This window comes from Geotrypetes seraphini, chromosome 9 (assembly GCF_902459505.1).
Source record: "Geotrypetes seraphini chromosome 9, aGeoSer1.1, whole genome shotgun sequence".
NCBI lineage: Eukaryota > Metazoa > Chordata > Amphibia > Gymnophiona > Dermophiidae > Geotrypetes > Geotrypetes seraphini.
This window is the reverse complement of record NC_047092.1, coordinates 166,945,712-166,973,531: the sequence shown is the minus strand read 5'-3', so window position 1 is coordinate 166,973,531 and position 27,820 is coordinate 166,945,712. Positions and strand designations below refer to the sequence as shown.

Sequence of the window (27,820 nt, the reverse complement as noted above, 5' to 3'; positions counted from 1 at the left end):
GCAGGGTGCTTTAGACAAGGTACTGTTGTTGCAGAGGCTTTATCACAGAAACTTCACAGGTTTAAATTTACAGCTTTTCAGCAAACAAAGCATCAGAACAGACACGGAGAAAACAGAGAGGTTTTCTTTCCTTCTCTCCTTAGAGCCACCTGGGCTAAAGCTGGCATCTAGAGGCAATTCTGCAGTGTCCATAGACTTGGCTCCTACCCTGCTATCAGCAGCTGGTCTCAGGCTAGGCAAGTCCTCAGCCATATCCACGTCCTCACTGCTGTGAGGAAGAAGGGAAAGACTCCTCCCCTCACCATCCTGGTGGCACTGCTGCTGGTGCCTCTGCCTTGCTTCTCCTGCCTCTGTCTCCCCTGTCTCCCCCCTACTGTGATTGAGGGCTCTGCTTTTAAGTGTGTCATAGACCCACCCCTCTCTACTAGGAGGGGTGTTGGGATGGAAATCCCTTGGGAAATAAAGCTGGTTTCTCCTAGGCTGACGATAGTGTGAATACCCTGTAGGACCAGGTCTTCACTTCTCAGTAAAAGTCCTAACAGGCTTTCTGGTATATTTACTCTGGTATGGCACATTCCGCTGAATATCCTTAGGCTCATACTGTCTGAGGGGTAGTCAGCAATTTCTATATCATTACTTTTAACCTGGTCAGCTCTCCTGACCAGGGACCGTGTTCTGCTTTTATTAATCACAGGGACAAAGCTCGCATAAAATGTACCCTTTTGGACTTGGTTTCAATTCAAGATCCTTTTATACACATACAGGATGTGAGTGGGGGGGGGGGGTGGGCTTATTTTGGGGGGATCGGAGGGGTTGGTCTTAAGTTATATATGTCTAGTTTCTTGGTGTTTTCTGAACATATTGCTAATTTATATAAATTTTCTAACACGGTGGGGTCCTTTTATCAAGCTGCGGTAGGAGTTTAACGCGCATAATACCGCGCGTTAAACCGCCTGCCGCGCTAGCCACTAATGCCTGCATTGAGCAGGCATTAGTTTTTTAGCCGGCCGCGGGGGTTAGCGCGTGATGAAATGTCCAATGCGCTAACCCCGCTAGCGCGGCTTGATAAAAGGAGCCTTGTGTTTCAGCTATATTTTGCTATATAAAATGAATTAAAAAATTTTTTAAATAAAATAAAATACAAAGGTGCATTAGCTGATTTAGCGCATGCTAACGCGTCCATAGACTTATAGTGGGCGCATTAGCATGCGCTAAAATACGAAGCACACCTTAGTAAAAGGAGCCCTTAGCGTGTTCCGTGTGCCATTAATATCTTTCATTTCTAATGTGAAGAAAGTGAACAGCCTGGACTAATGCCGTGTGAAAATCTTCATTCCTAATGCTTCCAAAAAATTCCTTCTGCTAACTTGTTCGTACAGGAATACCTTGTGAGCCGTTGCCGCCTACAAAATGGGTGTATACCGCCTGTACGTAATTGGTTTATCAATTTAAAAAATGTTATTAAACTCTCTCATATTTTTCTCGTAAGAATGCAGTGTTTAATACTGATGTGTTGTGTACTCAACCTCAACAGGAAACTCAAACAAATGAATCCAGTAAGTTATTAACCAGCACGTTCTAATTTGACTCAACAAATCCTGGAATTCGGAGAAAAAAAAAACCTGACTTCAGCTTTTCTGCTAGCGTCAGAGGACAGACACAGAGGCGATTTTACTGAAAATCACCCCAACTTCCAGAAATTTATAGGACATTCTTTATAAAAATGATTTAAAGAGTAGCGTGTAAAAAATAATATATGGTATTTTTCTAAGACAAAATTTAATTGGTTTTTTTTGTTTTTTTTTGCAACAATGCATTATAGTATGATTTTGGCTTGGTTAATTTTTTTACAGGTTTTTCATGTGACAAAGCTTCAGCTTCAGCTTGGTGAATCCTATACTGTAGACTGGAATCCTATAGCTAATGAGATTGAACGAATTGACTGTCATCCTGACTCAGATGTAAATGAGACTAGCTGTGTGAGTCGCAACTGTATTTGGCAGGTGAGAGAAACCACCAGGCTTGAAGAGATCTTTGTGGATTAACTGGTTTGATCATCAAAAAATGTATGGGATGATATTTAAAATTATTTGAAAGAAGAAGTAAGAAGAGATTCAGATACAATAAAGTAAATGCATTTATACAAACACTCAGATATGTGTAATCCGACCAAGAGCCGTGGCTCCTACAGCCGAACCCACTGTCCCATCACTGTGTATGACTATAATGCTAATAACATTGGGGTGCTTCTTAAATAATAAAAGTATTTTTCAGTGGCAATGAAAGGAAAAACAATTCCTACTTAACTTAAAGGGGTGTTAGTAGGTCCCGACATGGACCATGTTTCGAGGGTCTTTTTCAAGGAACCCAAAAGAGGTGTTGGTAGTTTCAAATGCCAAAGAAATAGTTGCTAGGTGATGTAGACGAAAATTTTTTTTTACTAGAGTGAAGAAAGATAAAAAACAAGGTTTTAAGGTTAATACAAACTGCTTACATATCATTGTCTAAAAAGAAAGTGTTATATTGTTATCGAATTTGACCTCAGCCCTGCATTCTTTCAGATCATTTTCCTCACCACCTACTATTTTTGACTTAATTTAAAATTATTTGGCCATCTTTTACTAAGTCACAGTAGGGATTTCTACTGCAGCTCAGGGCACAAAGGGGCTGATTCTACAAATGGGCATCCCATTATAGGTGGCGGGAGGTGTTCTACCACCATCTCACAGCCAATCAGGATGCACATTTTTAGAAAAAAAAAAAAAAAGGCAGGCGGGGAAGGATACCTACATTGTAGGCGTTTGTCGTGTGCCTAGGGAGATGCATAGAACATAAGAACATAAGATTTGCAGCTGCTGGGTAAGACCAGTGGTCCATCTTGCCCAGCAGTCCACTCACGCGGTGGCCCTATTTGAGTCTAGCCTTACCTGCGAACATATTCGACCTTTTCTTGAATCGCTGAAGGGTGCTTTCCCCTATAACAGCCTCCAGAAGAGCGTTCCAGATTTCTACCACTTTCTGGGGGCTTACAGCTGCCCAAGGTGTGACATGGGCGTGGTCTTCACGGGAAGTGGCCTTGGGCATCCGTAAGCATCCCTATGCATCTCATTAGATGCAAAATAAATACCATAAATGTAGGCCTGTAAACGAATGACCTCCATGTAAGATTTAAGGCATCTTTTAGTAAAAGTTGATGCAATTCTCTTAAGGGATGCCAATGCATAATTGACATGCGATTGGACACCACCGAGAATCAGGCCCTAAATGCTCCGATGCTGCTCTGACGCTCATAGGAGTTCTTTGAGCATCGGAGGAGTGTCTGAGCATTTTGCACTCCAGGCTATGGTAGAAACCACTACTGTGGCTTAGCAAAAGGGGAGGGGGAGGGGGAGTGTCTCAGTCAACCCAAAATGGAAAATCCAGTTCTTGCAACTTCTGACCAAATATTTCAAAGCTAAATGCAATTATTTGTCAATGCCTTCCTGTGCTAATGCTATTCTCTGTTAATGCCTTCCCGTCCTGTAAATGATTTTATGGTATCTTGTGTTTCCATCTTGTAGGATGAATTTAAAAGAAGATTTTAATAATGATACCGTTAGTTAATGTCTTCTTGTCTTGTTGAAACATGTTTAGCATTTCTTAAATATGTATGCCTGTGCCTGGAGTCTCAGTTAATGCGGATTTACGTGAATGTCAATTTTGGGTGCTTCATCGTGGGTACTTTACGCGGCGCCAGTTACATCTCTCTGGCTATACGGACTCACCTCTTTGCCCTAAATGCTCCCAGCAACCCCACTCATTTTTCCATGCCTTTTGGTCCTGCATGAAAATTAAATGTTTTTGTGGGCAGGTTTTGTCCTACGTGGAGGGCATTTTGGATTGTCCTCTCCCTCTATCTGCGGCTGGCCTCTTACTTGATAAATACGAGGCTTTTTATATGCCTCGTAGTGGTCAGTGGCAGTTCATGAGGAGGGTGGGAGTCTTGGGGAAGAAAGTAATTCTTTCGGTTTGGATCAGTGACACCTTACCCTCCTTTTGGGCCTGGAGAAACCGCTTGCATGCTCTGTTGCTGATGGAATGGAGGGTGGCCAGTCTCAGTCTTCGACGAAAGAGGCAGTTTCTCCAAATTTGGGATCCCTATATTCAGTCTTTGTCCCCGAGAGTCCGGAGTGACATTTTCAGCTCCTTCTAACCTTGCTGGTGCTTTGGTAAATGGTTGGCGTGGGGGGTCCCGGGGTGCGTGAGAGGACAATTTTTTATATATTTTTTTTTTCCTTTTCTGCTTTTTTTTCTCTTCTGGTCTGTGGGGATGGAGGTTTCCTTCCTTGGCAGTGGGCTATCTGAGTCCAGGTCCACTGCACTGTGGTCTCTGCTTTGACTATAGATCTGGGGTGGGGGGCTGGGGTTTTGGATCTGTGTCGTTTGTATCATGGTTTTATTTGGTTGTTATTCCATGGTTGATTGTATTTGTAGGATGGAGTATTTTTCCAAAATTAAAAATTGATTATACATAAATATGTATGCATGTAATTTTGTAAACCGCATAATTATTATACGGTATATACATTTTTAAATAAATAAATAAATAGGGATAAGGGAAGGGGGGAGGGTTTAGCTAGGTCAATAGAAGAAAAACTGCTACTTGTGTGGGAAAATAACCTGCCTCCAAATCTGGGTTAATTTCAATAATTATGCTTTTATTTTCTTTTTAGGATTCCATCAGTCCTGGAGCGCCAGCTTGCTATTATCCATCCAATTACAGTTCTGGTTATTCTGTTAGTCCAGTTGTTGAAACTGGTAATGGTTTTATGGTTGAGTTACATAACGACTTTGCTTCTCTCAATAATCCTTTTACACCTATCAACGACCTTCGCTTGGAGGTGATATATCATAAGAATGATATGCTGCAGTTTAAGGTAAATTCAACCTAGATGATTTTTAAATGAAAAATTGTTCTCTGGGCGTTCATATGTAAAATACTGTAAAGTTTAGTGTAAATAATTGATGGGGGAGGGGTGTAGTATGAAGTGTTTTCTTGCATCAAAGTGCTGAAATTAAAAATGACAAATGGTAGACTTTTTTTTTTCCTGGACAGAGGCATGAGCAAGAAAACTTTCCATTACAAAAACCAAACATTTTTCTGCTACAATATTTGATGTTGAACTTTTGAGAAAGGGTAATTCACCCAGTTAAAGAGCAGAAAGAAAGTACCGTATTTTCACACATATAACGCGCGCATTATACACGATTTTACAAACCATGCATAACCTTGCGCGTTATACAAATTTTTTTTACATAGTTCCCCCCCCGACGTCCGATTCACCCCCCCGCAGGACCGCTCGCACCCCCACCCTGAAGGACCGCTCGCACGCACCCCCACCCCCACCCCGAAGGACCGCTCGCACCCACTCCCACCCGCACCCCCACCTTGAAGGACCGCTCACACCCCCACAGCCTCCCGACCCCCCCCATCATGTAGAAGCTCCTACCGGTGTCCTGCTGCTTCCTCTTGGCGGTCCCGGTCCTTCTGTGAGCCCTGTGCCTGCGCTGCTTCCTCTTCCGGCGGTCCCGCCCTTTCTATGACATCAGATGGGCGGCAACGGGAGAGTCGGGGCAGCATGCGCGGTATACGGGCGTGCGCGGTATACAAAAATTTTTTTTACATATATTTTGGTTTCCCGCGCACTATACCCGTGTGCGCGTTTTACACGGGTGCGCGTTATCTACGTGAAAATACGATATTCAGGAAGGTCAGCACTTGAAAAATGCAAATAATGGTGAATGGGGTGGGGGGGAGAGAAGGGGAAACCCCTTCAGAGCTGCAAAACCCCAAACAAATTCGGACATCCGTGCTGTATATAAAAACTGAATTGCAAGCTATTAGAGATACACATCTCCAATGTTGTTTAAAGTGCATGGTCAAATGCTTAAGTAAAAGTACAGTGAAGGACATATTAACAAATTTACATAAGTAAAAGTAAAAATGTTATTGCCTAATATAATACTTTTGAGTAAAAAAGTGAAAGTATCGTAACTACAATGAAGGCAGTTACATATTGTTAATGTTTTCATCCCAACAATTGTATTGCTCTATAGGCAATCCATTTTGCTTTTAGTAAAACTAAAATGTTGAAAATGACTGTCACTCATGCAAGTGTGCTTGTGAGTCATTATTAAACCAGTACAGCTTAAAAGGTGTTCAGCAATTGTACTGGCAAAAAGTGGATTGCTCAGTCTGAGTAAAAAGTTCCTTCAGGTCAAGCCAGGCTGCAATATTAATGATGTCTTTTGTTGGGTCTGCAGATGTAATGTATCATAGAAACATGATGGCAGATAAAGGCCAAATGGCCCATCTAGTCTGCCCTTCTGCAGTAACCATTATCTCCTCCTCTCCCTATTGGCTAAGGCTCTTAACATTTGCATCTCCTCTTCCTATAGGCTAAGGCTCTGTGCACCTGCATTGTGAGGTCATAGAGCTGCCCATCCGCAGTAACCATTATCTCTTCCTCTCTCTGAGAGATCCCACGTGCCTATCCCAGGCGCTCTTGAATTCAGACACAATCTCTGTTTCCACCACCTCTTCTGGGAGACTGTTCCACGCATCTACCACCCTTTCCGTAAAAAAGTATTTTCTTAGATTACTCCTGAGCCTATCACCTCTTAACTTCAAAGTTTCCTTTCAGATGTAACTAGGTTAAAATAGTGAAAATTGGTGAAATTATTGCTTCAGTAAAAAAAGCCAAATGTTATCTTGTACTTTTTTGCAAGTAAAAGTAATTATTACTTAAAAGTAATTGCTATTTTCTATTTCTTTGATCTTTGATATGTTGTTATTACTTATTTTTAGTTTATCAGGTACTTTAGCTAGATTGTAAGCCTTCGGGAAAGATCGGGTTGTTTTTCTCAAGTCCCTAATTTCATTTTAGTTTGATACATTGTAAACCACTTAGGTCAGTAAAATGCAGGAGCGATATATCAAATCTTAAATAAACATAAACCTAAGTTACATTTATTTCCCCCCTCTGTTACGTGGGTTTTTGCCCGGCAGCGGCAGTAACTGCTCCGACGCTCATAGGAATTCTATGAGCATCAGAGCAGTTACCGCCAATGCTGGCACTATGAGTTCGTAAAAGATGGAGTTAGTTGTTTTACGGCTCTGCATATTTTCCAAAACTGACATATAACAATTAATAAGGGCCCCTTGTATCAATCAGCACTAGAGGTTTTTAGCGTGAGCCAGTGCGGTAAATGCTCCAACGCTCATAGAATTCCTATCAGCATCGGAGCACTTACCTTGCCTCTTGCGCAGCTTGATAAAAGGGGGGAGGGGAAGAGGGGTAAATCCAGGAAAATATAGCCAGTTGATATTCAGCCTGTGGCGGTTAGTCCTGTATATTCAATACCAGACCACGTCTGGGTATTGGCATTAAATATCCAGGACCTATTCATTAGGTACTAGCCATCTGGTCGAGCATGAGTCGATGGCACCTACCAACAACATATAACTGTAAGCTCCTCCTTGACTCCGCCCTTGGAATGCCCATTTCTAACCTACTTCAAAAATGGCTACTCAGAGCAATATGTAGCAATACTGTCCAGTTAAGGAAAACTGAATATTGGCAGTTGGCCTACTGAAGACAATCAAACAGGGGTATCATTGATTTTGCCATTTCTGTGGGCTGACTCTTTTACATCGGGCCTGTTCGTATGACAGAAGATGTGCAATGTTAAAAAATATGCAGAGGACCTGCATTTAAAGGCCACATCACTTTAAAATTACCCTTTTAGCAGATAATTTGCATATTGATAGCTTAGTGCACCAGGTGTTTTATCAATGTTGCCTGGGAAAATGTGGAAGAAAATCAGATACATAAATTTTAGTACAAAGGGTGATTTATACTTGAAAGACGCTAAGAACAATTTATATAAAAATAACCTCAAAATAATTGTTTTCTTCTTTTCTTAAAAGATTTATGACCCTAACAATGAAAGATATGAAGTCCCGGTACCACTGAACATTCCAAGCACTCGACTAAGTACTCCAAATGATCGACTTTATGAAGTTGATATAAAAAACAATCCAGATTTTGGAATCCAGATTCGACGCAAGAGCACTGGCACAATCATGTAAGTGTAATAAGGAGAGTTTCGAAAGGACACTTAGGATGGAGACATCTATGAGGTAGATCATGTAACTAGGGTTACCATACGGCTCCATAAAAAGGAGGACAAATTGCAACATCCGGGTTTTATTTCCATTGCTTTCAATGGAAGTAAAACCCGGATGTCTCGATCCGTCCTCCTTTTTCTGGAGCTATATGGTAACCCTAATCATGCCAGGTTCTGGTAGAATATTAGAAAAGGATCTTCCAATACGGAGGCTGTTGTATAGTACATCCAGGAATGAATGTGTAGGCATCAGTTATATGTGTCGGGAACGGTCATTTTATAAATCTCAACATCTAAACTACAACAGCATCTTCAAGGCAATGGGAACCATGTATGTGCTAGCACATACATCTGTATGTTGGTATTTCTGAACATACCAATGTATGTGCTCGAACAGCCATTTTAATAACACACATGTTTATCCTATTTCCACAGTGGCCAATCCAGGTACTTGTAACTTGGATTGGTCACTATGGAAAAAGGAAACTGTACTAGATGGACCATTGGTCTGACCCAGTATGGCTAGTCTTATGCTCTTATGTGTTCCAGAGTTGTCAGAGCACCTGATATCCTTTGTCAGAATCACTTTTTGGGTATAAAGGGAGCAACAACCCTAATATTTCCAATAGAGCACTACACAAAACCAACAACATATTATGCCCTAGGCATTCCTGGTAGCAAGTGCAAATCTTGATCATGTCAGAGAAGTGGCATAGTAAATGGGGGGAAGGGTGGACCGCCCCAGCTGCCATCTTCATGGGGGGGGGGGGGCCACTGGTGCTGCCTCTCCTCCACTCTGCCCCCACATACCTCTTTAAATGTTTGCCGGCTCAAGCAGCATCTTCTACTTGCTGCTTGCGCCAGTGTCGACTCCCTTCTGACATCACTTCTTGGTCATGGGACTAGGAAGGTAGCCGACACCAGCGAGAGCAGCGGGTGAAAGATGCTGCTTGCACCGGCAAACATTTCAAGAGGTATGCAGGATCGGGGGTGGGGTGGCCCTCAAGAGACGGGGAAGACTTAGGGGGGGCAAACTGTGGGGAAGAGGAGGGCAGGAAAGAGTGAAGGGTTCATAGTGCAGTGATGCCTGGTGCCACTGCCAAGGGTGACAACCTCCTTCTCTATGCCTCTGTGTCAGCGGACATTATCTTATATCCCTCTTCTGAAATGGGGATTTCATGTGTATACTTGTGCCCTACTCTAGCCTCATAGAAATCATGTCAGGGTATATATACAGTGATCGTCGGTGGCCATTTTGTTGATTGCTGCTGGTATTTTTCCTAGATATTCAATGCTGGGCCATGTCCAGGCTTTGGTTTTGAATATTAATAGCCAACTAAGTCAATATTCAACACCTAAACAGCTATGGGTTATCGCATGAAGAATGAACAGCCTTTTATGTGGTCCCTTTATACAGGTAATTTGGTCAGTTAAATGCTGAATGGCCAAGGGCTGACTCTGCCCGAAAACACCCCCAAATAACGGATAGCCCAAACCAAACAATTTAACTGGTCAGCAGCCAGCTCAAGCCTCCATCACCAGATCCCTTAACCCCACTAGGGTGCCATTTTCCTAAAGGCATCGGTTGGAGCAGGAGTGAATGGGCCTTGCTCCTGGCTGAAGATTCACCTAGATCGCTACAGCTCATAAAGATAACCCCTAAAGGGAGTGAAGGGAGGCGACCTGAGATCTTTATCCTGAAGGAAGGAGTCTTGATGCTGAAAGAGGAATCTGGGGGAGTCTCAAGGCTTAGAGGGGGTCTTCAGCCAGGGAGGAAACCCCTGCTCTGTAGACCCAGGAGCAATGGACCAAGGGACTGCTGCTTGCTAGGTGGCTTGCAAGCAGAGTTATTCTCTTGTCCCAGGATTCATCAATTTGCAGTACTAGGATCCAACAGATTGCTGAACCCCATGAGGAATCACGGTGTGGTAAAAAAAAAGAACTTTTACCACATCTTGATGATTCCCTTCCCTCAAATGCTGGTTTAGGTACATCCATAACGTGAATAAGGCTTCCGTCATATTTCTTCTAACTAGGTTATATTCTCTTTTATGAAAAGCTGCTTTAGTCATATTATAAAAATGCATCACAATTTGATCAGACTAGAACAGTTTTATTTTATTTTGCTTCGTTTGTCCCCCAGCAAATTATTACTTTTGTGAAACATTTCCTGTTTTAAGATACAGCTAGTCTCCTGATGGGAATACCCCCAGGCATCTCACTGGAAGTCAATTGTGCTTTGAAAACAATTGATTCTTCTATGAAAATGTCAAACTTTCTCTCTTAATCAATTTTAAGGGGGAAAAAAGAAGAAAATTACAATTGCATCATGAGGGTTACCTCGTTCACTTTCCATCCTTTGAGTATGAAATGCTAGCGCGGTTGGATTAAAGATACAATTGGATTTTTTTATTTTTATTTTTTTAATAAACCTGTTGCATTTGTAAAACTGGAAGCATTTCACGAGACCTCTGTAAACAGAAATGTGTGAATCTCTTCACTACAGATTTACCGAACAGAAGTTTAAATCTGACAACGCTTGAAAGTCTAGTAAATTGATTCACAAATTTTCTAGCAGAAAATATGAAGCAAACTTGAAATCTGGAAATCTGATTTCTCAGTTCTGAAAATCTGGATCAGCCTTTGTCAGGCTTTCTTAAGGCATGTTTTGCAACAGGGGATATTGCATGTGTTGTTGAGATTCCATCCCTCTATCCCAGTGGTTCCCAAACCTGTCCTGGAGGACCCCCAGCCAGTCAGGTTTTCAAGATATCCCTAATGAATATGCATGAGAGAGATTTGCATACCTGTCACTTCCATTATATGCAAATCTCTCTCATGCATATTCATTAGGGATATCTTGAAAACCTGACTGGCTGGGGGTCCCCCAGGACAGGTTTGGGAACCACTGCTCTATCCCTTCGTACAGACCTATTTGGCAGGCTCAGTTGTTGGTGTGGGCTGCACGTTCATGACTCGTGATCTAAACTTGGTCACCCGTGTAGGAAATCCAAATAGCTGCCTATTTGGGAGCTATTCTGCACAGAGGTAGCATAAGTAGTCTGGGGGGAGGGCTAGTGAACCATAGAGAGGAGGACCCAGGCCACTCTAACCACTGCATTCATGATGGAAAATGTGAGTCCACCAAACCTTCCCCCCAAACCCTGCTGTACTGCCATATAGGTGGCACCTGCAGCCATAAGGGCTATTGGGTTGTAGACATGTGGGCATAGTAGGTTTGGGGATTTTTTTCTTTTTTTTGGAGGGGGGAGCTCACCTGCAAGGGAGTTGTGGTGAGATGTTTATGTGGTACCCTTTTTGTGACGTTCACAGCAGTGCCCTATAGGGTGTCCCACTACTCTGTTGCCATGTCCAAAAGGTCTTGTTCTCTGTGTTTTGGGGATTTGACAATTTTTTGGACGAGAATGGGGTATAAAGATTAACAACTTGGCGGTCTGGACTCCCACATGCTAACTGATTAGCACATGATTAGATTTGGTACCATTTTTAGAATCTGACCCTTACTCCTACAATATAAGTGGCAGTAAGGCTCATGCACTAATCTTTCTTAATGGGCATGTGCTAAAAGCAAAATTAGCACATGGCCATTAATTTGGAAAATGAAAAATTGTCCATATTCTAGCTGTGATAAAAAATGGCCTTAGAGTGCAGGAAAGACCAGCGTAAGAGCATGCTATGGTCACTTATAGCGTAGCTTTGTAAAAGGTTCCCTAAAAGCCTAGGTCACAACAGAGGAAAGATGTTCAGCTTTACATGTGCATTATTGCTTGAATTTAGAAATAAGTATGTTTGTTTTTTTATTTGCAAATGTGTATGTTTTTAGAGAGTTTGTTACCTAGAACGTCCCTTTCAAATTGCACATGGCTCACTTTCATAGATAAATTAAAAGTGACAAGCACGAAGGATTTCTACTAGACACACCAAGCAGCAACAAGAGTGCAGTGAGCCACGGATGGGACTAAAGGGCGAAACCTTGTGTAGGAGGAAGCAAAGTGTAGTTAATTAAGTGCTATTGACTCATGTTCGAACCCTAACGAGCTGATGAATTACAGATCTAAAAAGAAATCGGTTTTGTGCTAGTCGGTAAGGTCCTCCAACGTCATCCCCATGGCTGTTTTCAACATGTTCAGCCATCTGATTGCAGGTCGACCTCTTCACCTGGTTCCTTCGATCTTCCCAAACATCTAATCTAATCTAATCCTTAGGTTTGTATACCGCATCATCTCCACGTTCGTAGAGCTCGATGCGGTTTACAGTAGGAGTAATAGGAAGGAACTACAACAGAGGGTTAGAGGTAGAAGTGTGAAGAAAATTTAGAGGACTTGGGATGCCAAGATATAAGAGTTTCCTTGATTCCTAAGTTGGAGGGAGACTTACATTTTTTGAGAAAAGCCAGGTTTTCAGATGTTTGTGGAAAACTTGGAGAGAGCTCAAGTTCCGAAGAGGGGAGGTAAGGTTGTTCCAGAGCTCAGTGATTTTGAAGGGGAGGGAGGTTCCTAGCTTTCCTGTGTGGGAAATGCCTTTTAGCGAGGGGAAGGATAGTTTTAATTTGTGGGAGGATCTGGTGGTATTAGGGTTTGAGGAATTCCAAGAAAGAGGGATAAAGGAAAGGAGGATACCATATAGGATTTTGAAAGCTAAACAGGTGCATTTATAGTGGCGACATAATGTCCTTCTCCAATGATCTTTCTCTTCTGATAGTGTGAACAAAATAAGACAGTTGCAGCTTAATCATTTGGGCTTCAAGTGACATAACCAGTTTGATCAGCCAAGTTTACACTATTAAAAATCCAAACCTTTCTTGGATTAATTTAATATTTTGATCATCATGCATTCCAGTTATAATATACTATACTAGCTGATCTCCCAGCATTACCTGGATTTAAATTCCCTTAAGGAACATTCATTTGAGGATTAACATCACACAATTTTTCAGTTTTCACTTTCCGTTTAGGTTTCACCACACCGCACCACAGCTGCACTTCCTTATATACTATTAAATGACTGTGTGACATCTTTCCCGAAGCTGGTACCTCTCCTCCTCTCTGCTCCCCCGCCTCTTTCCAATCCTCCCCTCCACGTGCGTGCCCCCCTTCCATTCCCCCATAACTCTAGTTGAAGTTGTTTGCGGCGTTGCCCGGATATAAATTCCCTTGGGTGTTGGTTTACATTCACTTGATGATTAACATCACACAAATTTTCAGTTTCTGTTTAGGCTTCACCACGCCATACCACAGCTGCACTTCCTTATATATACTGTTGACTGTGACATCATTCTGTGTGACATCATTCCCCAAGCTTCACACCATTGGTCAAAGCAATATTTGTCTTTTTTGATGATTCTTTACATCAGGGGTGTCCAATGTCGGTCCTCGAGGGCCGCAATCCAGTCGGGTTTTCAGGATTTCCCCAATGAATATGCATGAGATCTATTAGCATACAATGAAAGCAGTGCATGCAAATAGATCTCATGAATATTCATTGGGGAAATCTTGAAAACCCGACTGGACTGCGGCCCTCGAGGACCGACATTGGACACCCCTGCTTTACATGTCACCCCTTCCCATCCCCACAGTATATTTTCCCAGATAGTAATTGATATATATACCAAGTTTGGTTGAAATCTGTCCATGTGTTTCGGAGTTATGCTGGAACATACATCCGATTTTATATATATAGATAAGGAAATTGTGCACAACTACAATTATACACTCTTTGATTACAGCTGGGATTCTCAGTTAGCTGGTTTTATCTTCAGCGACATGTTCATCCAGATCTCAACCCGCTTGCCCTCCAGATACGTATATGGGTTTGGAGAGAGTGAGCACTCATCATTCCGGAATGACCTGAACTGGCACACCTGGGGAATGTTTGCAAAAGACCAGCCTCCTGGTGTAAGTGATTAGTAGCTTTGGATTACTTTTCTTCCATTTGACTAGCTGCTACTTAATTGTGAACACGCCAAAGATTGCAATTTTATTGATAAAAAAATTACAAGGGGTATGGAGATCTGCTGGTTTACCCGAGCCAACATTGCAGTCCATGTTGTTGATTACAGTATTTGCAGTATGCTGGATTTGTAACAGGTAGGCATTCACCAGGATCATGGTTTAGACCCAACATGCCAAACCAAGCTAAGCTATATTGTACACCTGTGGCCTCCAGCCTTGTGGTACAGACTGACTGGCTGCCATGCACCTAGCTGACTGCCGCTCTTGAGAGAGCCTGATGAGACACTCCATCATTGATACCAGCTAAAATGTTCTGTCTCTCGATGCCTCTGCAGCCCAATACAATCTTTTCACTTTGTTACCTGTTATACTGTGGATGCAGAGTAGCACAGCTTGGTCCACAGCCCCCACTTAAAGAATCCGTTTTAGCCACTGATGCATGTAAGAAGCTCAAGAATGACCAAGAAACCATCTAATATAATAAAATGGTAGGCCGCGCATGCGCACTAAAAAAAACGTGTTCCCTGATCTGTTGCGAAAATACGAGTGCGCATGCGCGCCTACAACGTCAACACAGCCTGCTCTCCGTCTCCACCTCGCGCCGCTGCAGGCCCCACACTCGCAACTCACACATCCACTGCAGCCTAGCAACTCCGACCACAACCTTCCCCCCTCAACCACCTATGCCGGCTGGCGCGTTGAGGAGTCGGAATGCAAACCCGGAAGAGCGAAGGAAGCCTCACACTGAGCAACTGTATTTACACTGTGCAACGAGCCTCTGCCACGGTCCCGGGTTCCTCTCAGCCCACCCTTCTCGCGGTCTGGCCGGCTACCTTAGTCCTTTGCCGCCGCCGCCACCCCCTTCCCTTTCCGCGGTCGACAAAACTCTTGCCTCCAGCAGCCGCCGCAGCACTGTAAACACGCTGCTTCGCGGCCTCTACTGCCTTCATTTGCTCTTCTGTTTCTCTGATGATGTCATCAGGGACATGGAAGAGCAAATCGGGGCAGTAGAGGCCGCGAAGCAGCGTGTTTACAGTGCTGCGGCTGCTGCTGGAGGCAAGAGGTTTGTCGACCGCGGGAAGGGAAGAGGGTGGCGGCGGCGGCAAGGGACTAGGGGAGCTGGCCAGACCGCGAGAAGAGAAAATCGCGTGGGCCACGAAGAGACAGGGAGGAACTGGGAAGAAGGAAGAGGGAAAGGGGCCTGCTTTGGGGTAAGGGTGTGCTTGGAGGCACACAGCTTTGCTTGGGGGGGAGACAGAAGGGGGGCCATGGAGAGACAGGGAGGAACTGGAGCTGGAGAGGGAAAGGGGCCTGCTTTGGGGAAGGGCTGTGCTTGGAGGCAGACAGCTTTGCATGGGGGGAGACAGAAGGGGGACCACAGAGAGACAGGGAAGAACTGGAGTGGGAAAAGGGCCTGCTTTGGGGGAGGGGTGTGCTTGGAGGCAGACAGCTTTGCTTGGGGGGGAGACAGAAGGGGGGGGGCACGGAGACACAGTCAGGGAGGAACTGGAGGGCCAGAAGGAAAGGGGTCTGCTTTGGGGGAGGGGTGTGCTGGGAGGTAGATAGCTTTGCTTGGGGGGGGAGAAAAAATGGGGGGCCACGGAGAGACAGTCAGGGAGGAATTGGAGGGGTAGAGGGATAGGGGTCTGCTTTGGGGGGGAGGGGTGTGCTGGGAGGCAGACAGCTTTGCTTGGGAGGGGAGACAGAAGGGGGACCACGGAGACACTGTCAGGGAGGAATTGGAGGGGTAGAGGGAAAGGGAGCTGCTTCGGTGGAGGGGTGTGCTGGGAGGCAGATCATTTTGCTTAGGGGGGGAAGACAGAAGGGGGGCTACGGAGAGACAGGGAGGAACTGGAGGGGGAGAGAGAAAGGGGGCTGCTTTCTAGCACCCGTTAATGTAACGGGCTTAAAGACTAGTTAAATAATAAATCCCAAGGTGATATTTGATAAGTGAATCAGATCTTTCCTTGTATTGTCTTGATACAACTGGGTATGGCCAGTCGTGATGAATCTGTCAAGTTCTGCATCGTGGATCAATGGTACAGTGCTTACTGATAACCCACTTCAGTCTTGGGATTATCTGTTGGGCTGCTAAAAAGTTCTCAGCCTAACCAAGAAAAGAATGATGTGGAGCCAAGAAACTTACAAGTTATTCCACACTTTTCTTGGCACTGTTCACTTCAATGAGGCAAATGCATCTAGTATATGGGCACAAGTAGAGGGAAACCAAGCCATTGTGACATCACAGATGAGGCTGGCTCTTAGGCACTGATGGAAGGAGGCATTATGACATCACAATATATATGCCTGATATAGTAATTTATATTTATCATGTTAGATTTACTATTCAATTTTTTCCTCTACAATATAACCACTCTGCTTCACTTTCCCTGGCTCTCTGCATCTCTCCGGGGCTCCTTCTTCCTTCTCATCTTCTTTCTATTTTTATCTTTGAATATGCAAATGATGTTCTTTTTTTTTCTCTTAGGCGCTTTAGTTAGACTGTGACACTTTTTGTTTCAATGATATGAAAATGGTTAGGCTGAGAACTTTTCAGGGGTCCCTCGTATTGGACCAAATCACTATTTTGTTTGGGGAACAGTGGTTACGTTGGCCAAATTAGCTTTGATTGTCTTGATGAGCTGCTTGAATGAGCGTGCCCCTAAGTACTGCAATTACACTTCCCCCTCCCCATTCGCGGTTTCTGCACTCGCAATTTCACATAATCGCGATTTTTTTTCTGGGGAGGGGGAAAATTAATAAAAACCCATCTTTTTTTCCTCCCTGCCGCCTTCCCGACTTTACCTGATGGACTAGAGGGCTTTCGGGGCAGGAGCGATCTTCCTACACTCCTGCCCTGTGCAGATCGCCATGAGGAAATGGCTGCTGGGAGTTCCCGTAGTCTTCTAGAATCAGCCCCTAATTGCCTAAGGATTTTTCTATAATTCTCACTCATATAAAGGGAAAACGCCTCAATTAATTATCCTCATTGTAGAGCAAGGGACAATTATTATAAGATTTTACCAACATTCATAAATTGAGACAAACACTTCAAAGATATTTTCCTGATTTCTTACAATGGAAAATTAATTTCCTCTCTTTGATTTCACAGTACAAAATGAATTCCTATGGTGTTCATCCATATTATACATGTCTGGAAAATGATGGAAATGCCCACGGAGTTCTCCTTCTAAACAGCAATGCACAGGGTAAAAACACACTGTCATATTTACATGCAACATTCATATCAACTCAGATTTAAATGGAAATACTTGTGACACTATTACTCCTACTAATGTTTTCCTGTGTGCGGGCAGGGAATGATGTGGTGTACAGGTTCAGGGGTTATTTTTTGGGTATCGATTATGGGGTGGATCCTGTCTGGAGTCTGTCCTATCATTGCTACTACTACTATTTATTATTTCTAAAGCGTTGAAAGGCGTATGCAGTGCTGTATATTTTAACATACAATAGATGGTCCCTGCTCAGAAGAGCTTACAGTCTAATTTAGACAGGCCATTTCGGGGTTGAGGAGATCATGGTAGAGGAAATGATACAGTGGGAGTTAGGAGTTGAAAACAGATTTTTAAAAAATGGGCTTTTAGCTTGGATTTGAACGCTGCCAGGGAGGGAGCATGACGTATTGATACGGCGCCGCAAGAAAGAAGGGAAGGAGTTGGCAGTTGAAGAGAAGTGTACCAATAAGAGGGGCTTGCCCGACGAACAGAGATCACGGGGAGGAGCATAGGGGGAGATAGGTAAAGCGAGATATGGGGGGGGGGGATGGCTTCAGAGCGAACGCACTTATAAGTCAGCAAGAGGAGTTTAAACTGTATTCGGAGATAATAATAATTATTTTATTTTTATATACTACCAAAGCCATAGTAGTTCGAGGCGGTTTACAATAAGACGAACTGGACAGTCGGCGAAAAAAAACCATGAAGTCTTTGAATACATGAATATTTGTAGGGAGGGAAAGAGACAGAGTAAAAATCACATCATGTACATGTAAGTAGAATATGGGTAAGGCTTTAAGAGTTCTTGGTTACAAATCGGTTATACAGGTTAGGGAGCCAATGAAGCGACTTGAGGAGAGGGGTAATGTGAGAATAGTGGCTATCACGGAATATGAGCCGCGCAGCAGCATTTTGAACGGATTTAAATTTATTTGGAGTTCCTTGTCAGTTGTCTGTCATGTATTTGGAGTACCTTTTTTGTTTTTAATTATATTGTATGTATTAAAATTGCGCACCATTGGGGTTGCCATGGCAGTTAGGCGGTTAATAAAGCAACATAAAAGTGTAAACTGTAAAACTGCAAAGAGAGTGGATAATAAGCAAAATAGTTCAGGTAGCTGTAAATAACCACTTATCACACCATAGTCACAGTATGAACTGGTAGCCAAAATGAAAAGCAAATGGGTTAAAAAAAAACAAAAAAGTTTCTTTTCTTTTCCAGACATCACTTTTCAACCAATTCCAGCTTTAACATATCGGACGATTGGAGGAATTTTGGACTTTTACATGGTACTGGGCCCAACGCCCGAGATGGTCATTCAGGAGTACACAAACGTAAGTTACTGAACTACAGTGTTCCTCCGTGAATTCGCGAATTGCGTTCTCGCTCATTCGCAGCCTGCTCCGACCGCCACTTTCTGCTTCAATCAGGCGCTGCGTGTCAAAGCAGCTCCTGATTGGTGTAGCCCGACTTTACTACAGGAAGAGGCGGTCGGAGCAGACCACGAGTGATTTCCTTCACCCGCTGGCGCTCCAGCTGCCCTCTCCTGCCTCTTCAGCCTTTTCGCAGGCGAAAAGCCGCATTCATGTTTTTTTTGAAATTCGCAGGGGTTCCTGGAACAGGACCCCCGCAAATTTCAGGGGGGGGTACCGTATACATCAATACAGTGGGGCAGTAAGGGGGTGGGGGAGGGGCTGTCTGCCCCGGGCACGTTCTTCCTAAGGGCGCAGCACCCCTCCTCTATGCTCCCCCGCTCCTCTCCTTGCCGCGCACCCCTTGCCTTCACCCATACTTTTTTTACTTCCCCAGCGCGAGGTTGCTGCCCGCGTCGGCATCGGCGCTCTCTCTGACGCCACTTCCGGAAGCCGCGCCTAGGGCATGCTGCTCACACCGGAGAAGTTAAAAAGGTACGGGGAAGGGGGCGCCGGCACATTGGGGGTGGTAGTGAGGGGGCGCCCCTCACCCTTACTATGCCACTGCATCAATACAGCAATTAATATTACTTTCTAACACTAACCTATGTGTTGTTCTTCTTAGCTTATCGGGCGCCCTGTCTTGCCAGCATATTGGAGTTTGGGATTCCAGTTATGTCGCTATGGGTATGAAAACGACACAGAAGTAGCTAACTTGTATGAAGAAATGAAGGCAGCTAAGATTCCATATGTATGTATTGTTCAGTTCCAGTTTATACTGTTATATTTTCAGTTCTAGATATATTCTTATGCAACAAATATAAAAATTCAGTTCTCTTAGGTAAAATCCGGAACCCCCCCCCCAAGACCTGCCCCCAGGCCCGCCCTTGCCACACACCCCATGGCCTGCTCTCATTGGGCAGGAGGAAGTCCGCACATGCACGGACTTCCTCCTGCCTGGCGCGATTTAGAGGAGGTTTTTCAAAACCCGGACAAAGTGCCATGTCCAGGAAAAATCTGTTAAAGCTGTTTGTCTTCCTGTAACCTCATAAATTTTTAAATTTTATTCTTCAGCGCTTTGTACCTTAGGATAAGCGTTTAATCAGATATTCAAATAAACTTGAAACTTGACGTCTGGTAATCCTAGTTGCAGTTGTCCAGGTCTTGTCACATCTCGGTAGGTAGAAGTAACGTTTCAGCCATCATGCTGTGACTTTCTTCAAGGTCTGCTGTGAGATCTGCAGTTTGTGTTTATATACAGTGAGTCCTCAAACTTGATTGGCTGAGGCTTGAGGCGACTGAGAAAGGAAAGTCCGTTGGTCACAAATTTGAATTACGGTGGGAACCTTCATTGATCACAAAGTTTCCAGCCTCTTTCCTGCCAGAATTTAAAATTGTGACCAACGGACTTTCCCATCAAATTCAAATTTGTTTTTCCCGCCAAAATTCAAATTCATGGCCAACGGACTTTCCTGCCTCAGTCACCTCAAGCCCCCAGTTAATCCAGTTTGAGAACACACTATATGTAAAGACAAACTGCAGACCTCACAGCACATTCTTAAGAAAGCCACAGCAAGATGGCTGAAACGTCGTTTCTACTTACCCAGACGCAACGAGACCCGGACAACGGCAACAATCATAAATATTATCATTTAAAAAAAGAAACAAAAGTTGACATATACCGCCCCATATTCAACCCATGGAGGTCAATGGTTTTAAAGATGATGACTTCCACAGGCCGAATCTAACCCAGATTTTCAATGCCAGGGACCATGTCCAGGCACCAGCATTAAAATATAGCACAGAAAATAGCGATGCAATTAGCTGACAAAATCCAATGTGGAAATAATGAGAAGAGCAAGCTGATGTGAAGATAGAAGTTAGGCTTTATTCGCTTATCTACTATAGATCAGGTATTAAAAACAGATGTCTGCCATGGGGAAAAAAAAACACCTTAGACCCTTTATGTTATGAATAATTATTGTGGATATCCTGAAAACTTGATTGGCTGGGTATCCCCCAGGACAGATTTGGGAACCACGGGGTTAGTGACTCCCATGGTGAAATAAGGGGCAATGAAAAGCCAATTTTTACTTCACCTTTAGTAATTACTCCTTTAAGTAAAAGGAACCCTTAGAAGGGTTGTTTCTGTGGAGCAGGGAAGAACATAATACCTGCATACATTGACTATCTGAAATTTGTCCATAGGCGTTGTGATAAAAAATATTTGTGGTTTTGACAATTTATGTTAGTGTCCTGCAAACCTTTTGACTCAGTGGCACAGTAAACTCCAGGCTGCAGCCGGAGGGCACCCAAAAAAGCGCGTATGTGAATGATGACATCTCATGCATGCGTGATGCCATCGTGTTGATGTCTGCACATGCACGAAGGCACTCCAGGCAGGGCCCTTAGCCGCCAGTAGGGTGGAGGGGGGGCTTGATCAGGAGAGGCACCATTGAGGAGAAGAGGCCGGTTTGCTGCCTACAAGACTTGCCTCTCGCCATGAGAGTCACATCCTGTAGGCAGCCGGTGCCTCTCCTCTATGCTGGCATCTTGCGGTTCACCTAGGATCTCGCCCGTTGAACAAATTTGCGATACACTGATTTATGTACTAGTCAATGCCTAGACTGAGGTGGTGAGTACATATGGAAATGCCAACATTCCAGTCATTTGCATGCGTTTATGAACCCATGTGTATATAAATAAGTGGTTTCTGGTCACGCATTAGTTCGTAAGAATGTGCCAATACTCAAAGGCATGCTTTGTAGAGGTAGTTCACATGGTTGTACTTTGAGCACAGCATAGGATGGACACACAGTTACATGCAAAGGTAACATAAGAACATAAGAATAGCCTTACTGGGTCAGACCATCAAGCCCAGTGGCCCGTTCTCACGGTGGCCAATCTAGGTCTCTAGTACCTAGCCAAAACCCAAGGAGTAGCAACATTCCAGAATCTCAAAGAGTAGCAACATTCTAGAACCCTAAAGAGTAGCAACATTCCATGCTACCAATCCAGGGCAAGTAGTGGCTTCCCCCATGTCTTTCTCAATAACAGACTATGAACATTTCCTCCTGGAAATTGTCCAAACCTTTCTTAAAACCAGCTTTTCTATGACCTGTATAGAGGCTTTCACAGTCTAGATGCAAGCATTTACACCAGCTCTGTGGTTGGTATAAATACTCATGCCTAAAATACAGGCACCTACTTTTCATTATACTATAGAATAGGAACCAAATAGGTATGTTCTTGGCAGCTATAAATAAGTGCCCTGTGTAGAATTACCCTCCATATGGATAGTGGGAGTGTTTTGCTTTAGATCATTTTCAAAGGGTGGACTCTGAAAATTTGCATTAAGTATGTGTGTTATTGTTGTGATTGCATTTCTGTCATTGCTAAAAATAAATAAAATACATAGATTTAAAAAAAAGAAAAAAAGCATAAGAACAGCCTGCAAACATATGAGCTATTTGGAATTCACCTTCATTCATACATCTTAAAGAGACAGTTCTTGCTCTTTGGAGCACGCAATCATGGTTCTGATGTGTCATTTTTCCATAGGATGTGCAGTATACCGATATTGATTACATGCTCCGACAGATGGATTTTACTCTTAGTCCAAAATTTCAAGGCCTTCCTGACCTGATTAATCAAATGAAATCAGAAGGAATGAGATTCATTATTATTCTGGTAAGTATATACATTTTTTAGTTCAATAAAGTTTTATTTATTTTCTATAAGTACATGTGACAAGTAAAATAAACTATACTGTATTTGTTATGCTTTGACACAGTAAGACTCCAATTTGTAATTGTTTTGTAAATGCCTTCACTGCTTGGGTTCGGTGCTTGGGCCTGTGCTCTTCAACATATTCATAAATGATCTGGAAATTGGGACGACGAGTGAGGTGATTAAATTGGCAGACGATGCTAAGTTATTCAGAGTAGTGAAAACGCAGGAGGATTGCGAAGATCTGCAATGTGACATAAACACGCTCAAGAAATGGGCTGCAACATGGCAAATGAGGTTCAAGGTGGATAAATATAAGGTGATGCAAGTCGTAACAAAAATCATATACAGGATGTCCGTGGCAGTACTTGGAGAGATCCCCCAGGAAAGAGACTTGGGAGTACTGGTTGACAAGTCGATGGAGCCGTCTGCACAATGCACGGTGGCGGCGAAAAGGGCGAACAGAATGCTAGGAATGATTAAGAAAGGGATCACGAATAGATCGGAGAAAGTTATCATGCTGCTGTACCGGGCCATGGTGCGCCCTCACCTGGAATACTGCGTCCAGCACTGGTCGCCTTAGATGAAGAAGGACACGGTACTACTCGAAAGGGTCCAGAGAAGAGCTACTAAAATGGTTAAGGGGCTGGAGGAGTTGCCGTACAGCGAGAGATTAGAGAAACTGGGCCTCTTCTCCCTTGAAAAGAAGAGACTGAGAGGGGACATGATCGAAACATTCAAGATACTGAAGGGAATAGACTTAGTAGATAAAGACAGGTTGTTCACCCTCTCCAAGGTAGGGAGAACAAGAGGGCACTCTCTAAAGTTAAAAGGGGATAGATTCCGTACAAACGTAAGGAAGTTCTTCTTCACCCAGAGAGTGGTGGGAAACTGGAATGCTCTTCCGGAGGCTGTTAGAGGGGAAAACACCCTCCAGGGACTCAAGACAAAGTAGATAAAGACAGGTTGTTCACCCTCTCCAAGGTAGGGAGAACAAGAAGGCACTCTCTAAAGTTAAAAGGGGATAGATTCCGTACAAACATAAGGAAGTTCTTCTTCACCCAGAGAGTGGTGGGAAACTGGAATGCTCTTCCGGAGGCTATTATAGGGAAAAACACCCTCCAGGGATTCAAGACAAAGTTAGACAAGTTCCTGCTGAACCGGAATGTACACAGGTAGGGCTAGTCTCAGTTAGGGCGCTGGTCTTTGACCTAAGGGCCACCGTGGGAGCGGACTGCTGGGCACGATGGATCACTGGTCTGACCCAGCAGTGGCAATTCTTATGTACTTCTAACTTGTACCTTTTGTAAGTATATATTTTTAACTCTTTGTTGTGTGGTGGCTATTTTTGAAACCCTATTCATGATTTCACATGTATAAACTGCCATTTAGAAATACATATTGCAAACAGATTTAAATACTGATTTTAGAAAGCCAGGATATATTTGTATGTCCAGATCATATACTGTACATGTGCATGTGGCAAGGGAGCATGGTTCGATCATTCTGTGGTTGAAAATAGGGTGGGGCTAAATAGACACATGTATTACCCTCCTCCTCCCTCTCCCCGGAAGTGGTCCCCCAATCCAACCCCCCTGAATAGTATAATACACCCCAACCAGCCACATCCAACTGAAGAACCCCCATGTCAATATTGGCCCCACCTTACCTTAAAAATGCATTGGCATCTAATGAGTTGCTCATGCTTTCACTGGCAATGAGATTCAAAGTGGCACCGTGAACTCCTAGTTGTAGTTTTGCTTTTATATGGAGAGATGACCCCCGAGTGGTAGTATCGACAGACTACCATTAGGGGTCTTGAGTCTTGAATTGGGATTTCACACAGAACCATTTCAAGAGCTCTATGAGTAGGAAACCCGAGAGCAGATGAGGCTGGGACTGGAAGTCTTAAGTCAGGGGGAGTACACCTTGACTGATATGTAGATTTCAGTGTCAACAAGACCAGCAGTGAACAAGGTTGCCTGAAGAAAAAGAAGTGGGCCCAGCGTGACAGGCCAGAGCGGCCCCAAAGCAGACAGGGTGGTTTGCAACAAAGACAGCAGCAGAGAATCCAGGAGTGCTGGGAATCAGAGGAAGTGACTCCCAAGGGACTGATGAACAGTCAAGAACAAAAATTTCAAGGCCATTGGTGTGACAGGACCCAATGGCTGCTGTTCACTTGAGTATGTGTGAAGAATGGAGTGTGACAGATGGTGTTGTGGCTCTGGGGTGGTCCTAGATATTCCTAATAGTGGCTAGGGTCCTAGATGTCCTGGGAGGGTCTACCCTTGAGGACAGGGCCCCTGACAGTAGCAGTCAATCAACCTATTAGGACTGAGCTGAGGAACAGGGTATGTGAGAGATTCAGGGGTTTTCCCTCACTAAAGCTGCAGTTATACCCCTGGGCAGCAGGAGGCATTAGGCAAATCAGGGAAAACTACATATCCCAGAATGCCCTGAGCTTTATAGTTCAGTGCTGAGATCCCTTAGAGGAGGAATACAACTCTGCTGGGTCAGAGAGGTGGGACTCAGGCAGGAAGGAGCACTTCTGCCCCAGAAATAGCCCCAGAGAAATAGCCCCAGAATACACCTTGTATTCTGTTTGGCTGAGGTAAGCCAAATTTCTTGTACTACTTACATCTGAGCCTTGTTCTAAGGTCTGGCTAGATCTAGGCCCTATTGCCTGACTGGGGGAAAAAATGTTTGGGGCGACAGTCACAAGCCATGGTCCATGTTTTGGGTCCGGTCAGCTACAGGCCCTCTCAGAACATTTTGGACAAGAGACTATTCCCGTGGGCCTGATCCTGTGAGGTAACAGGATTCAGGGAGTGTGTTTGAGTCAATAAATAACTTTTTGACACTATTGCAGCTCGTGTTTATGCTGTTTGGATGAATGTACAGAGGGTTCCAGGAAAACCCGGACTGGACTCTTCCACAAGCTCTTTGACTTTTTAATATTTTTCTTTTAGGACCCAGCAATTGCGGGCAATGAAACAGAATCCTATGAACCATTCACAAGAGGTGTTCAGGATAATGTTTTTATTACATGGCCAAATGAAACTGAAATTGTGTGGTCGAAGGTACTATGAAATTTATATTTTTTAATTAGCAGAACACCGAGCTAAACTGTTGAGCTTGCTGAGCTTTTGCTTTTTCAGAAGTGTGTCTGAAGATGCTATTATGATTCGTTACATAACAACTTAGTAGATGATGGTTGATAAAGATCAACTGACTCCCTTCCTCCCAGATATTCAGCTGTAGATGAATGACTTTTTTTTCCAGGATATCACTCCTTATTTAGAAAGTCTTTTTACTAAAAGACACTAAGATACGAGCATGTGAATTTACATAGGATAACTGTTAGTACACAGCCACAGTTACCGTTTCCACACTGGTATGAGAGAGAGCAGAGTAGCTAAGCACTCTGGGAAATTGAGTCCAAAGAGCATACTTTGTTTACACATTTAAGAACAAACACTCATAAACTTGTTTTATACAAGAACTGAGAAACTTCCCACATAAAATGGGTGCAGAACACTACCTGCCTGGTATCTGTAGATACCACTATTACTATTTAAACTTAATATTACCATATGGTCCAGTTAAAGAGTCATATCACCATGTAAGATAAGATTGTAACATTGAAATTTTGTAAAGTCATATCACCATGTAAGATACAATGCCTCTCCAAGCTTAATTCTAAGAATAATCTTATGTGGGAGTATAGGGGGAGATAAGTGAGGAGAGATATTGGGGGGCTGCTAAGCGAATGCACTTGTAGGTCAGTAAGAGGAGTTTGAACTATATTTGGAAATGGATAGGGAGCCAATGAAGTGCTCAATTGGCTCACCCAAGATGCATGTGCAATTCTTGAGTGCCATATTTAGAACTAGGGAGATAACGTATATAGCACTACATACATCTAGTAGCACTATAGAAATGATAAGCTGTAGGATAAATGCCAGGGTAAAGCTATTTTGAGCCTTACCCCCTCTTTTACTAAGGTGACTATGTTTTTTAGCGTGCGCTAATTAGACACTAAACGCTAACGTGTGCATGTTGTCCTATGGATGTGTTAGCGGTTAGCGCACACGTTGATTTAGCGCTTGCTGAACATGCGTTAAAACACTTAGTGCACCTTAGTAAAAGAGGGCCTTAGTTTCATCAACAGCTCATATGTTTTTGTTTTAAATTGGCCCTATTGAAACAATACCCTGAAATTGGATTGCTTAATTCCGTCATTTCTTTTCCTTTGTAGGTCTGGCCAGATCTTCCCAACGTAACTGTGAATAACTCTTTGGACTGGGATACACAAGTTCAGGTATATAGAGACTTAAAACTCAAACTAAAAAAAAACCCTGTATGTTAAAAAAGTACAACACAGTTTCTGAAACTTTAACGTTCTGTAAAGCAAGTTTAAAATAATGAATAATGGCTTCCTTGGGGGTCGTTATTGAAAATGCATTCAGCTACAACGCTGCCTTTCAAAAAAAGGGACCCGTTGGGCTAAACTGAACTGCATTATTGCACTATTGTATAACGAAACATTAAGATAAGTGCATTTTCATATTTATATTTATTTTTGAATATTATTTATATAAAAGATTTTTAAAAAATACAAAAAAAAAAAGGATCTATAAAGTAAATAGAGAGGTTTTTGGTCGATGAGTCAAAACCTGACCTGCATAAGCTATTCAAATGATCATGCATTGAAAACGCAGATGTTCTGAGACCTTTTCCTCTCATTTCACATAACACTCTAGTTGTGTTATAGAAACCTGATTTCTGATTGTGTGTTCACTATAAGAGGTTTCTTCCATTTGGGTTTTAAGTAGTGCTTTTAAAAATACAACATAACACAATAAGTACATAAAAGGATTTGTTTCATAGTCTATATTTGATGGAAAAAAAAAACTCCATAAAGAAACCTTTTCTTTTGCAGTTATACAGAGCTTATGTGGCTATGCCAGACTTCTTCAAAAACAGCACTGCTGCTTGGTGGGAAAGAGAAATAAGAGACTATTATGACCATCCAACAGACAAATCAAAAAGTATTAAGTTTGATGGCCTGTGGATAGTAAGTTCTATGTTTTGCTTGTCATTTACTATAAGAGAACTATTTGCACCCTACCCCCTTTTACAAAACCACGATAACGGTTTTTAGTGCAGGCTGGCGTGCTGAATGCTCTGCGCTGCTCCCAACGCTCATAACTCTAAGGCCCTCTTTTACTAAGGTGCGCTAATCAATTTAGCGCACGCTAAACACTGACGCGTGCATGTTAGTCTATGGACGCGTTAATG

The 27,820-nt window shown here is 43.2% G+C and overlaps 1 protein-coding gene across 4 annotated transcripts in view; it reads left to right on the top strand.

Moving 5' to 3' along the window:
• The window catches only part of SI (sucrase-isomaltase), a 179,169-nt gene that overhangs the window by 114,102 nt on the left and 37,247 nt on the right, over positions 1 to 27,820 (top strand). For all 4 annotated transcript variants that reach the window (XM_033957601.1, XM_033957603.1, XM_033957604.1 and 1 more), the window contains 11 exons: positions 1,854 to 2,003; positions 4,713 to 4,916; positions 7,970 to 8,127; positions 13,916 to 14,084; positions 17,254 to 17,350; positions 18,600 to 18,712; positions 19,416 to 19,541; positions 22,352 to 22,480; positions 25,489 to 25,599; positions 26,778 to 26,840; positions 27,462 to 27,596. In XM_033957601.1, coding sequence (XP_033813492.1) covers positions 1,854 to 2,003; positions 4,713 to 4,916; positions 7,970 to 8,127; positions 13,916 to 14,084; positions 17,254 to 17,350; positions 18,600 to 18,712; positions 19,416 to 19,541; positions 22,352 to 22,480; positions 25,489 to 25,599; positions 26,778 to 26,840; positions 27,462 to 27,596 — 1,455 coding nt within the window. The remainder of the gene's footprint in view (positions 1 to 1,853; positions 2,004 to 4,712; positions 4,917 to 7,969; positions 8,128 to 13,915; positions 14,085 to 17,253; positions 17,351 to 18,599; positions 18,713 to 19,415; positions 19,542 to 22,351; positions 22,481 to 25,488; positions 25,600 to 26,777; positions 26,841 to 27,461; positions 27,597 to 27,820) is intronic.